Raw genomic sequence first — 14,658 nt, forward strand, 5'->3', positions numbered from 1 at the left:
GTCGCTGACTGTTGCTGACCCCCTCCTCTTCCTGCATTAGCCCTTTTCCCCAATCATCTAGAATCTTCCCCATTTATATATTGAGTTATCCTCCTTCACAATTGTTGTTCCCATCACATCCAAGTAGGCTATCTTGAATCCTCACAACTGAGTTTCCCAACTTGCCTCTCACAGCAATCTGATAACCCCTCTTGACTCTAAGCAGACCAACACTAAGGACTGGTCATGAATATCCCCTTAACTAACTTGGATGGTCAGTCCTGCCTGATGAGAGATCAGACCTCAGACTGATTTCCTCGCAGCTCCCTGACAGACTTCCTGTGACTCCTTGAACTGGTTGCACTCAACTGACAGGGCTGACTGTGACATTAATGTACCCTTAAAAATTCATGTATTCTAGGATCTATAGCCCTAACATTTTATGGCAGGTTTAGCTTGGGGGCAAATACCATGACATTATACTATTGTAAGTCTTTCACTGCCAAATTACTCATTTCTACAGTTTGACCTTTGGAGGAGACAAGTAGCTCAAACCACAACATCCAGATTCACACATTTAACTGCAAATGGACATCTTCCAGAAATTGCTGTCCAATTTATTCTATTATAATGGTGAATCCTGACATATTATTATTATTAATTCAAAACTGGAACATCAGATTGTGTGTTAAAAATACATGGAAAATGCTATGACAGGAGCAAATTATATCAGTCCAGATAACAACACCATGAGTTTTTGGTCATTGATTGGACTGCATTTATTGCTTTAAACCTGGAAATTGGAAATCTACTTTTACAAATTGCAAAATACTAAACCAATATTGTTTTTCAGTATGTTTTATGATTCATTTCCACTTATGCACTTACTCTTAGTAAATGTATAAAAATATATAAACCCCTGTGTGCTCACTGACAGTGATTACAACTTAAAATATATTTAATGGATGAATTGCAGGGTAATTAATTTTTTGTTTGAATGATCAATTTTTTAAAGCAGCTGTTCCATGTTATAATCAAAGCCCCAGGTCAGTGCTACCAATATACTGTATTATGTCCATCATGAAAAAATAGACTTTGGAGGAAATGAAGTTAGTCATCCAGTGTTCTGTATGTGCAGTTCAGCTGCCTTTTGGTATTTTACATTTTGAGAATAGTGAAAAGCAAAACATTTAAATATTCAAAGGTTCCATGGAAAATCTGTTTAATTAAAAATAGAATCCATAACCAATCGTACCTTGTATACATTTTGTATATAAACTGTATATTCCTCTGACAGTATCCATACATTGCATTTTTAAAAATGTTAGTATTTTCCTATAAGCACTAATACAAATTTCAATCAAGTCTTGTAACTTGCTGAAACAGCATAATTATTGTAAGGTCAGTGGAGTTGTTGTTTGCTCATTTAACAGCATCCTTCCCTCCTGATCACTGAGTCAATAAACCCTAGTTGTGACTTAATTTAAACTAGCAAGTTACAAAGGTGATCACTCAATGATAAAATTTATCAAAAATATACACAGAATGACAAAATAACTTTTTTGCTATGCTGTAACAAACAAATCAAATTCAAATCAATTGTAACAATCCCTGTCCTCTAAATATATATGGTACATTTACCATAGAAATATATCCGAATCTCTGATTCATGAAGTCTTCTTGTGTACAGATGCATCTCTCTTGATGCTATTCTGTCCTTTAATGGAGAAGGCTGGTTCAAATTCAGTGCCTCAAGGCAGAACATATGTGTTACTAAAGAAAAAGTCAATTATTTAACTGAAATATACTCTATATCAACAGGAATGTGCTTTAAGGTCCCAGAAAAATAAGTTTGCCTGCGGTTGGTAATCTCCTCCACTTCTGGTAGTAGGCAGAACTTCATTTAATCTTACACCTTTTGTAATTTTAGTTGAATTGTACAAAACTGCCTCCTGAATTAACGTTGGCCAAGTTTCTTAAATATGGACTGAATTAAAAATAGTTCTGTCATTCCACTGAAATTATCTAGCAGGCGCAGTGGATACATCACCAACTCTGCATCCAATATGGGTGAAATTTGAAGATCACTTCCCGTTAATCTTCACCCTCTACATTGGCGTTAAAGTAATTTTCCACAAGATGATTTGATCAATAACTAATGCCAGCATTTTACTGAGGAATCAAAGCCCTTAGCCTCTGGATTAAGAATTAAATGCAATGTTTTTCAGTTTTATCAGGGCTCCACCATGTTTAAATATATATGGAAATAAGTCCTCTTTATCCTAATAGCTGGATGTTTTATCTTAGTTTAAATCACCTTTAGATTATTTTTTCTCCTTATTCCGTCAATGTTTGTAAATCTGCTATTGAGGGTTGAATGCACCAGAAGTGATCCATACCGACCAGCTGTACCTGTAGCTGATAATCACAAGTTCTATTTTGGATTTTATACTGACAATTGGTTACAAAACATGCTCAATTTGCACTTCGTAAATTCATCTGCCCTTATCAGAGCTCCATATGGCATAAAGCTCTGTTTAACAATAATTTGATTAAAACAAGAGAAGAGAAACAAAGAGATTTCTTAAAAATGCACTCTTGAAATTATTCCATTGGTTTACAGTGTATAGATGCTCAACATGATTGTGTGCAGTTCCTTCCTCTCTTATTTTTATTGCAAGGATTCATTTGTAACACATCCACTAACTTTTTCCTACTAAGTAACACAGCATAATTTAAGAGCCAACATTTTAAACTCAGTAAGGTGAAAGATCACAGTAACTGTTTCTCCGTGAAGTGAGTTTGTCCATAGGTATCAGCAATTAATTGTAACCCAATAATGTTTCTGTAAGTCAAATCAACATTATTTACAGAAAAATAACATACTGCAGATGCTGGAAATCTGAAACAAATATAGAATGCTGCAGGATCTCAGCAGGTCTAATAGCATTTATGGATTGAGAAATGTTGAGAGTCCAGCGTGACTCTGAACTCTGAAGAAGACTGTTTCCCTCTCCACGGATGTTGACAAATCTGTTCAGTTTCTCCAACACCCTCTGTGTTTGTGGTCACTATTTACAATCTTTTTGGAACTACATCAAAAAAGCTTTCACATTTGTTCCTGATTTTCGACTAACCAATCAAAAATAGAAATTTCAGTGATTAGTTACTGATATATTCACATAAATATTTAATATTTTATTCAGTTTATTTTCCACTTTTATTTGCACAACCTCCTAATCATTGAGCCACCTGAATTGTGCATGATTCTTTGAACCAGAGGTTACATTTGCAGACAACTTGCTGCATCAAATTTAACTGGGATGTATGGAGCATATTTTTCTGTTTGTTTTTTTTAGAAAGATCAGAATCAGGAGTATAATCCTAAACCAAAAATACTGCCAGTTGTTTGGTGTTGTAATAAGGATTGGTGAGTTTTGGAAAACTCGCATGTTATTTAGATGACATAGATATACGTGTTATTTGCCAGTCAAGTCATTTTGCTAAACTATTACACCCTGTACCATTGGATTCATTTATCTTTCAGTCTGCTAAGTTACTATGTTTGTAAAAATCATTTTATATGACGATGAATTCAGGCCAATAACTGTGCGTTAGCCTAATCTAAGAATTCATAACTTATTTGTCAAAGTACAGCCTCATACATTACAATTCTGCGCTGTTAAGTTTTAAATGAAGGAGCAGAACATCTCCTGGTGTTTATATATGTGAGGTGGTCTGAAGAGAACTCTTTTCACAGTTTTTGAAGAAAATCAAACTGATAGAACACCATTTCCAGCATCTTTAGTTTCACTTGAGCTGAAACATGTCATGTGACCTTTCAATTAATTAACAATTATGGAACATGTGTATTTCAAATTTAACTTAAGTTGGTTATTTGGAAATTATGTTACAACTTTAAACTTTTCCTGCACATTAAAAGATAGGAGTACCACAGAAGCACAGTCAAGGATTAGGCATTAATCTGTCATGATAGTGAATAAAAATCATAATTCCATTGTTTTGCATTATAAATCTTTCATAAGCCAGCATTTTGATTTACAAAATTAAATAGGTACCAAAGATTCATTTCTCAACATGCATTCAATTGTCAAAACATAATGGTTCAGCTATTTCAGAGAACATTACAACAATACATTCTGCAGATTAATCCAAAGAAAAGTTTTCATTTCTGTTCCATTTGACAGATTAAAAAATGAAGAGTGGTCACTGTTTTACATAAGGTATTTGTTTGTCACAAATTATATTGCCTTATGATATTATTCCACAGGTTGCAATGAATAATACTCTTATATACAAGATAACATACACCTCAATTTGAAAGGCACATTATGTTTTAATAGCCTAATAAAACTCTAAGACTTTGTCAATTTCATTAATTGCCCATTTTGAAGGTAGCTTATAATGAAAATACTTAAGTGCTTATACAACATTCATTGGCTTCATTGCTCAGTCTGTTAATGGATTGAATGTATTATTTCTGTGAATATGCATTTATTTTTCCAAATCTTTCCAATCAGACAGTTAACAACCTTAGAAGACTGGAAACATCTCATCATCTGATGATCAAGTTTCCACGTAATCATTATCAACAAGCATTGCATTATTATCCCTATTATTATCCTATTATTGCAAATAGATGGTAAAATGATTGGGCCCAATTTGAATTCTGTAAGTAAATATATTTGAGTACCTGACTCGGTTGTTCACAAAAACCATTACTTATCAGTGAAGATAACCATTAAATCGATACTTTGTGCATTTGAAATTGGCCCCATATATAATTCTGATTGTAAGTGGGTCCTTTGGTAAATTTGTGTTTTTTTTTTCAGTAATGTATCTACCTCTGCAGAAGAAAATCTTCCACCCTCTATATTGCATATTTCTATTTCTAAAAGTCAGTTTGTTATTTTTGTATTTTGAATATTCTCAAACACATCCAAACCTGTCTTTAAGTAAACCTGAGCAGATCTAATGCTGTTCTGCACCATAGATATAATTTTGGTTAGAGTTTGGTTTGTCTTCTGAAGGTTGCAGTGGTTAACAGCTTCTTTCATGACAGAGAACTGGCTTGATGACTCATTGAGATGATATAGAATATTTCTGAAACACAAATAATGTATGCTAATTACTATAAAAATATCCAACATTAAAATATTTAAAATACATTGTGACCATGTTCTAAAAATTTCTACATTTTATAGAATATTTATTAGATTTGTAATAATAGAAATAGAAGTATTTATGATGGACTGAGTGTTTCAGTGATTGTTTCTTTAAACCATTAGGACTCACCATTATTTATGGGTAAATCAGATAGCACCTTCAGCCAAGTCAAACACAGAAATTCAGATGGCACTGCCTAAGATGTGCTACTCCTCTAAACTGCAAAAGTTACTTTTTGTTGTCTGCCTCCCATTCAAATGCTTTGAACAATGTGGAAATTCCTATACTGATATCACAAATACAAATTAAATTTGGGACAATGCTTTAAATTGAGTCTTGACTAAGCACTTTTCTAACTTTAACATTTAATTATTTTTAATTACTGCAATTATAAATATTGCCATGAATACTGATTCAGATCTTAATTGTTACTGGTGATTTTAACAACTGTCATTTTTGAAATCTTTTCTTTTTTTTCTATCTCTCCCATCATCCAGTCTATGTTTCCCTTTCTTATTTAGCATTTTGTACCTGATTTGACATTGATTTCATTATTCTGATGGTACTTCCTAGTTCAGACTCTGTGTTGCTCATTAACAATTCTTCCATGTGATTAATGTAAGAAATAGATAATTGTTTGCCCAGTTCACACAATATAGAAAAGGGAGGAGCCTATGGTAGTTAAAATACCAGTTTAGTATAATATTGTAATAATTATTTGTGAATTGAAAATATATTTCTGATTGTTTAACAATTGATTCTGTTGGCGTAGGCGCCTTGGGACAACTATTACTTGTATTTCAAACGCAGAACTTTAAAATGATGTGTGGATATGGCTTGAAACTTGCTTTCAAGTACATAATCAGGCAAACAAAGCAGGAACATAAATTCTTCATTACATTTGTCATAAGCAAGTCAGATTACAAGTGCTAATGCAAAATACTGTAGATGCTGGAAATCTGAAAGAGAACTGAAAATGCCAGAAATATTGTACTGGCATGTGTGAATGGGAACAGTATTAATGTTTAAAATCAATGATTTTTCATTCAAACTGAACTGTTAACTCCAATAACTTATAATTGAAAGTCAATTGGAAATATAGCCGGTTAGCAATTGGAGAAGTTATGAATACAACCTTCATTAAGTGATAGCCAACTCAGCATGATCAAACTTGTAAAAATCAAGATAGTTTTTCCATATTCTGTATCATAATACAGATGTCAAATATTTTAGTGAAATGTATCATCTTGTTTGTAATATTTTTTATTTTTATTCAAATTAATTATTTGATCCCTTAATCAATGAGGTTCTGCTCATCTCTAAATTACTTCCAGGTAAAATTGAAATAACAGATACATCAGCAAGCTTGTGGAAATAGAAACATGCAAGCAGACAGGAAAATGGCAAAACAACATAGATATTAAATTTGTGCCTTTTTGTAAGTGAAATCACAATATTAGAAATCTACATGTGAACAATGACTAAGACAGTTCACTTACTTAATTTTATAAACTTAAAACCAGTACATTCTAAAACCTCTGCATTAATTAATGGTCTCAAATTATTTTTAAAAACTGTTAAAATATTATTAGCTTGAATCTCGTGTATCACCAGCCATGTAACACCATTAAATAAAATCAAACAAACGAAATATTTCCACATGCTCCATAAAATTCTATCCATTTGGATGCATTTTATAGTTTTTGTTATTAGACTGTTTGACTATGTGTGAATCTACCATATTGATGCAATATGTGATTATCAAAGTGTGGGATTTAGGATCTCTGATTTCTACACCAGGCAGCTCTTTAAGCTGACACAGGAGAAAATCAGGCTGTTCAGTGACCAAAAGACCATAAGATGCAGGAGCAGATTTAGGCCATTCAGCCAATTGATTCAATGAGATCGTGGGTAATCTGATAATCCTCAACTCCACTTTCTTGCCTTATCCCCATAATAGGTTTGTTGTTGGAGGATAGATTACATTGAATGAGAGGGGATCTCAGTGAAGTGTATAAAATACTGACAGGGCTGGACAGACTGGATGCAGAGAAGGTGTTTTCCTGTCCAAGAGATCATGAGCATGGGGTCACGGTCTCAGTTCTGATGAACAGTCACCAGACTTGCAACGTTAACTACTTTCTTCTCACAGATGCTGCCAAACCAGCTGAGTTTCTCCAGCAATTTCTGTTTTTGCCTTGGTCTCAGGATAGAGATCATTTCAGAATGAGATGAGGAGAAATCTCTTTATTTGTAGAGGTGATAAGCCTGTGGAATTATCTACCACAGAAAACTATGGAAGTGAAATTGTTTAATATAGTTTAGAAAAAAGTAGATTTCTATAAGGTAAAGGTGGACAACTAAGCACACGGTCAGCAAGGAGAGATCATAACAAGAGTGAAACACATCCTGAGTGAGTATATAATTCAAGGAATTTGGAGACAGCGTGAAAATAGAGCTGGTAAATATTACTTTCTTTGCTTTAAAAGTTTAAAAATCAGTAGTCTGGTTAAAAGGTCAACTGACTAAGGGAAAGTTATGAGTCTATCACCTGAAGCCTGAATAGGGCTTCAATAGGTATGATTTGCTTTTGAAGCTTAACTAGTGAGAGTCATCTCAACTCAAATTAAGAGAGGGCCTATTGAAAGCACATGACCTGTTAACTGCATCAGGAAGGAGAAATTACATCAAGCGTGAGACACAGCCCAAGAGAGTAAATACCTTGGGGACTTTGGAGGCAGCGTAAGCATTCGGTGTAATGGGAAGGGGTGCTTTTCTTCCTGGCTTGTAGTTTGTAAGGTTTTCTTAACAGGATGAAATAAGGTGTAGAATCAGGGACCCAGCACAAAATAGTGACATCACAGGAAAACCATAATTTCATTAGTTGGTAATAGCTACTCATTTAACTATTTATTAAAGGTTACTTGCAAATTGAAGGTAAATTGGTGAAATATTTATAGATTTATAAACTAAAAGACCAGTAAGGATTTTTTAAAAATCAAATTAAGAACAAGTAAGTAAAATAGAGATGCAGGGCCAAGCAGGCTGTCATAACTGTATGATGTGGGAGCTGGTGGACCCAATTGTGTTTCATAATGATCACATCTGTTGTGAGTGTAGGTTGCTTGAGGAACTCCAGCTCAGAATTGATGAGCTGCAGTCTGAGCATCAAACACTGTGACACGTCAAAGGAGGGGAAAAGAGTTACTTAGTCTGTGTTTCAGGAAGTAGCCCTTAGATTAACTATCTCAAATTTGGTTAGTGGCCAAGGATATAAAGATGTGACTATTGGGTGGGAGGAGAAGGATTTAAAGAGAAACTGAAGAGCAACTTTTTCACACACAGGGTGAATTGTATGTGGAATGAATTGCCAGAGGAAGTGGTAGGTGCAGGTACAGTTACAACATTGAAAAAAACATTAGGATAAATATATCAAAAGGAAAGCTTGAGAGCGATATGGGCCAAAAGCAGACAAATGGGATTAGTTTAGTTTAGGAAAACATGGTGGGCATGGACAAGTTGGACCAAAATGACTGTGTTTCGTGCCATGTGGCTCTAGTGTTAATGAAGCAGAAGGACGTGGAAGAGGAGAGTGGGCAAAGAAGTGATGGAATACAATGTGGGAAAGTGTGTGGTTATGCATTTGACAGGAAGAAAAAGGCAGAGACTGGGTTCTAAACTAACAAGGGCTTCAGAAATCTGAAGTACGCAGGGACTCGACTCTTAGTTCAGGCTTCTCTTAAGGTTAATATGCAAGTTTAGTTGGCGTTTAGGAAAGCTAATACAATGTTAGCATTTATTTCAAGAGGGCTAGAATATAGAAACAAAGATATATTGCTGAAGCTGAGAGAGGGTCTGGTCAGAGTATTGTGAGCAGTTTTGGGCCTCCTTTCAACGGAAGGATATGTTGGCTTTGGAGGGGTTCAAGAGGAGGATTTCAAGAATGATCCCAGGAATGAAAGGCTTGTGATAAGAGGAGTAATTGAGGCCTGTGGGTCTGTACTCAATGGAGATTAAAAGGAAAAGGGGGATCTGATTCAAACTTATAGAATACTGAGAGGCCTGGATAAAGTGGAGATGGAGAAGATGTTTCCACTAGTAAGAGCAACTACGACCTGACAGCACAGCTTAAGCGTGAAGAGGCAACACTATTTAGAACTGAGATGAGGAATTTCTGTAGCCAGAGGATGATAAATCTATGAAACTCTGCCACAGAGTGTGGTGGAGGGTAAGTCATCGAGTGTATTTAAGACAGAGATAGGTTCTTGATTAGCAATGGGATCAAAGAACGGGGTTGAGAAACGTATCAGCCACGATAGAATGGTGGAGCAGACTCAATGGGCCAAATGACCTAATTCTGCTCCTATATCTTATGGTGTTATTAAGGGGAGAAGGTCTGATAAAGCTACAAAAGTATCAATTGGCTGAATGGCTTATTCCTGCTCTGATTTTCTAAGCTGTCACTTTGTTCCTTGAAGACATCTCAGTGCTGCTCCCCAAACTCTATGTCTGAGCTACTGAGACCGAAAGAAACATTTACTTCCTGTTTAAGACTTCCAGTGCTTATAGTTGCAGTAGCTATTAACCCAGTTAGTGAGAACAAATGAAGTGTGCATTTGTAACATACATGTTTCTAATGTTATTAATTTTAAGATGATGGCTTGGATATTGTGTGCTAATTTTTTTGATAACCCTTACAACTCTTGCTAATAAATATTTGCTAATTCTTGATTATAAGTGGAGCTATAGATGTGGAAATGTATTAGTTGAGTAACTGTGAGGTTAGACTTTCACCATTTGTAAATAATTTACTTCCCTTTTAAAGCTAAAGTCATGGCTAATAATTCTTGTTCCAAATTATAAGAAAACATAATATACAGCAACCGACCATAAGAACCACCATGCAGTGCAGGGGCTCAAAGTAATTGGGGACAAGGAGGGCAAATTCATCATGAAACACCAAAACATGCAGGAAATCTCTATCTCAGTGAAATCATCCCATTCATTACATCAGATTTTGTGCGTGTCTCTCGCTCTCGCTCGCTCATATGTTTCTCCAAATCCAGGTAGAATCCTATCTGCATTTGCTGCTGATAAGTTCACTGGCCTTTCAGACCCAAACGTGGGAGAAAGTTAGTGTGTTTAGAGTGAAGGTTTTATTTGTGTAAAAGTATGTGTCGGTTCTTTTGGGGGGCAAAAGAAACTTATTGCCTCTGTTGCTAATCCATGCCTGCTGTCTTGTGTAAAAACATATTTTAATTTCAAAAATTAATACTGTTGATTATTGAGGATATTAATGAATTTCTTTGATTTTGCACAAGTTCAAATCACCTATGTACCAACAAAAATACAGAAGGTATTGTTACTACATGACTGCATCACTTAATAGAGATAGTGAGAAGGAAAAATGAACCTCTAAAGACCAAAATAAAATTCCCTGAAAAATCAAAAATAAACTTTGAGGAAAATCTCCAGAACAGCACTGAAAAACAATAATGTGGCCCCTAATGAAGTGCACAATCACTATTTCAAAAATTATCCCTTTATGCTGAAGATGTAACCACTGAAAAATACTATTTTTATCGTATAAAGTGATAATATTTTAACAAATCAGCTGCGAGAGAAGAACATTATATGACACTGTGAATGGAATGTTATGGACCAGCTCGTATCACCTGCAAATACATCAAAGAGTTAGCCTAGTTCCTAATTTTTATCTTATTTAAAGACAAGTGTAAGGTGATGTGTTCCAGATGTAATTCGATTGGTCACACTACTCGTCTTTAAGCAAAATACACTTTATTCTTACATCCAGTTATAAACAAAAGAAAGAAGAATTGGTATAATTTTAACTCTATTGGAAAATGTAACAGAATAATAAATTATTTAAATTACAAACATTAACTGTCCCAAGTACTTCCAAATAAACCTGTTGGACTATAATCTGGTTTTGTGTGATTTTTAACTTTGTCCCAATGTAGTAACATCCCATAAATTCACCCTTGGCAAAGGCACAGTCAGTAACACAGATTGCGTTTCATGTGCAATTCTGGCAACAGAGAGAGATAATTCTGGTAGAGAGAGAGAGACACAGCTTCCACAGCCAACTTGAAAACCCCAACAACTACTAAACTAAAACCCTGGTTCTGTGTGAGCCTGCCTCTCCCCATTCGTACTGCTTAATTAGTCTAAATTTTTAAAACAAAATCCCAAAGGTCTCACAAGCTGTTTACTTTATTGGCTGCGAATAGACAGCTCCCTACCTATGGTTCAAAATCTCTCTTCAAGAAGAAAACCAGGACAAATTATATCTCGTAAAAGCCGTTTTATCGTCAAAGGAAGAACAAGCACACACACAAGTCCTACAGTATAAAATGCTTTTCACCTTTATGTTAAAACACAGCTGCAAAGGAAAATGTTCTGATAGTGGAACAAAGAATTTTTCTATAACAATGTGCTCAACATTGTAAGCAAGAAGGATATCTCTCATAAATGTACTATGGACTGTTAGTGAGCTTTCACACTGAAAAGGTAGCGAGTTGACTTCATGAGTCTCAAACAATGCAACAGTTTCTTCATGATCTGCCACATAAGAGTGCTATGGGTGCCATTTTTAACCTACCTGCTCTGATAATAGTCAAATGAGTAGGCTGCTAATGTTGACTTAGCCACTAACATACAACCTCAATCCTGTCATACTCCTTTTCTTAATCTAACCAATTGTGAAAGGCACTCAAAACTTCCTTTAAATCTTCCCTTTCAGTGTACCTGGAGAGCAAAAGCAAGAAAACTCCCCAAGATCTCATGCTCCAAAATTCTCTTTCTTGGTCGATCCTCGTCTTAAACTCCACAACTGGAGGAAGACATTTTACCTTATTCAACCTTTCAAAATACTGCTTAAATATCTAAGAATAATGAAACAAAAATCTCCAGCAATAATAATTCCAGTTTTTAGCCTTGAAGGAAGTGTAGAATAGATTTAGCATTGCAATACCAAGGACTGAAAACTCAACTTAGGAGGAAAGATCACAAAAGTTATGAATTCCAGCTCTGATCTAGGGTCACAGACTTGAAACAATGGGTGGAATTTTCCTAAAGTCTGAACAAAATTGGCAATGGTGAGAAGTTTGGAGAAATATGGTTGAAATAAACTAATGAGATTCTCGATATTGAGAAAATAAAGTTTGAGTTTTTATCTCAAAATTCCAATGGCTAGCAGAGTAAAAGTGGTGAAGGACCCTATTTCCATATATTTGCATCTCATTACTAGCTTATGGTTCCACAGATCTCTGCAGTTTGCTATTCTTTCAGATGTTGGTGAGAAACTAGGTGGCACCAACTTGAAAGTCTGCGCAGTTAGCAAGTAGCTCACTAACCTCTTCTCTGGGCCTCCCTTTTATTTCCCAACAATCCATGGTAGACTCCATGGGCAGCAGTTGCCGACATCTTCCACCCACGGGTGTCAGCGTCAACAAAACATCGGCATTACCACATCCTCACAACACATCTTGAAGTAACTCAGAAGATTTTACCTTTGCATTTTGGAGCTCATCAATACCTTACATTGTAATGCTGCCACCAGGTCATTCTACATGCAGGAACACCATAACCCCCTCATGCAATAGAACACAGTGCTTTTAAGAGCTCTTAGCTTGCTCTCTCAGCACTCATTCACTTTGTGTTTCCTTTGAGACTCACAGCAATTTTGCCTGCCTTACCTTGCATTTTAACATACTGCCGCATTATTCAGACTCAAAGTGGTCTGCTTTGACTTGCCTTCGGCACAGACAGAAAGCCAGGTAGCTCTGCATTGCCAGTTGCCAGCACTGAACAGTCAAGAGAGCTGACACATTTCTGTATGGCACCATGTTCTATCAATGTCACACTTACAGTATGTGTTAGCAGCTTCCATGGTAAAAGAATATGCTTTAAACAAACGGTCGTTCCTGAAAGTCTATGGGGAGTAGTCCTGAGTCGAGTGAAAGGATCTATATCATTCCAGCAGTTGGCCATGATCATCAGTGTTTGGTGCAACCGGTGTTTAAGGAGCTGCATTATTTCAGTCCAAGGTTTAGGCCACAGTCAGTCCTGCAGGGGAGCTGGACAGAAATCAGTCAGTGGGCTCTGTCATGCTCAGTCAGGGCTGTCCTCTCAAAGTGGCCCTGGGCATGTGACAAGGTATTTCCTGCAGGTTTGTGTAGTAAAGGTGAAGGGGAATAATCAGGGGTAGTGCTTCATTGGGGAAAGTGGGATGCTTAGGTGTGTGGTTTGGAGCCAGTATGTTGGGCTGTAGAGGGGACAATGACTGCGAAAAGCAGGTACTCCAGATATGATGGTGGGAGGTGATCAGAGCTTTGGAAATCCTAGGAGATTGGGAGTGGGGAGAACGTTTGGAGGTCATCTTGTTTTGATGAGGACACTGGTGGACAGAGGATAACTATGTTGGGCAAGACTGTGTGGAAGGACTGTGACTGAGCTGAAAAAGCTGATGAGGTCTCTGGGGACTGATATTTTTGTAAGGTCAGGAATGCAGTAAATAACTGACAGAGCCAGCACCTCACTCACACGAACAGATCTGGAAACCCACCAAAGATCAACTGTGCAATAAAAACAAAAATAGCTCTCAGCAAACTGAGAAGTAGAATAAGTTTGCTTTAATTTGTTTGTGGGAACAAGGTCCATTGGTGAGGTTGTGCAGGCCTTCAAGGGCCCATTTCATTAATTTGGCACTCATAGATTTAGCTGACACACATTCACCTAAATATGCAGTTCATGCATTCACCAACAATAAAGATGAGAAATCCTGGCCACAAGCATTCTTGACCGTGTCAATGATAACTACGTATTAGTTCCACTAATCACAGAATTAATCACAGGCAAACTGCAAAGTGTCACTTGCAGTCAACAATTCCCAAACACGTTTCTAAGGTCTCACAGGCTACATAACGGAACAAGAGATGCCTCCCTGCCACATTGAATTGTAAGTATATCAGAACATGAAATGGTGTGTTCTCTTGGGTGTTTGTGTTGAGGTGGGGATGGGGCAAGGCTGGAGCAACTTACTATAGTTATAATCTTCTCCTGCATTGGTACCACATGACATACAAATAAGTAAGAAGAAATATGTCAGAGATCCATGTAGAGGTACCTCATGGCTCACCTTGTCAGAGGTCTCTATGTCCTACCATATTGATTCCTGTTATAAAGTTTAATTTAGATCTACTGTAGTTACTGATGAGTTACATCACTGAGAACTGTATTGTCTCTAATATTCCCCACATTGGTTGACTGCAGCTGTTCTGAATGGACCCGGAAACAACAGAGGTTATAGTCACTGTCACAGCCATATAAAAATGGTGTAAAGAAAGTAGTCATAAAGTCAGAGTATTACAGAATGGAAAGAGGTCACTTGACCCATCATGTTCATGCTGGTCATCAAGCACCTATCTACTCTCATCCCTTTTCCCAGGAGTTGGTCCATAATCTCATGTG

At 36.4% G+C, this 14,658-nt stretch overlaps 1 protein-coding gene across 10 annotated transcripts in view; it reads right to left on the bottom strand.

Annotated features, from left to right (window-relative positions):
• Positions 1-1,184: 1,184 nt before the first annotated feature.
• The window catches only part of naaladl2 (N-acetylated alpha-linked acidic dipeptidase like 2), a 1,006,049-nt gene continuing 992,575 nt past the window's right edge, over positions 1,185-14,658 (bottom strand). For all 10 annotated transcript variants that reach the window (XM_087993578.1, XM_043702223.2, XM_087993582.1 and 7 more), the window contains one exon: positions 1,185-5,103. In XM_087993578.1, coding sequence (XP_087849704.1) covers positions 4,899-5,103 — 205 coding nt within the window. In that variant the 3' untranslated portion in view covers positions 1,185-4,898. The remainder of the gene's footprint in view (positions 5,104-14,658) is intronic.

This window comes from Chiloscyllium plagiosum, unplaced genomic scaffold (assembly GCF_037043375.1).
Source record: "Chiloscyllium plagiosum isolate Xiang-an unplaced genomic scaffold, Cpla_swu_hap1 HiC_scaffold_13, whole genome shotgun sequence".
Lineage (NCBI taxonomy): Eukaryota > Metazoa > Chordata > Chondrichthyes > Orectolobiformes > Hemiscylliidae > Chiloscyllium > Chiloscyllium plagiosum.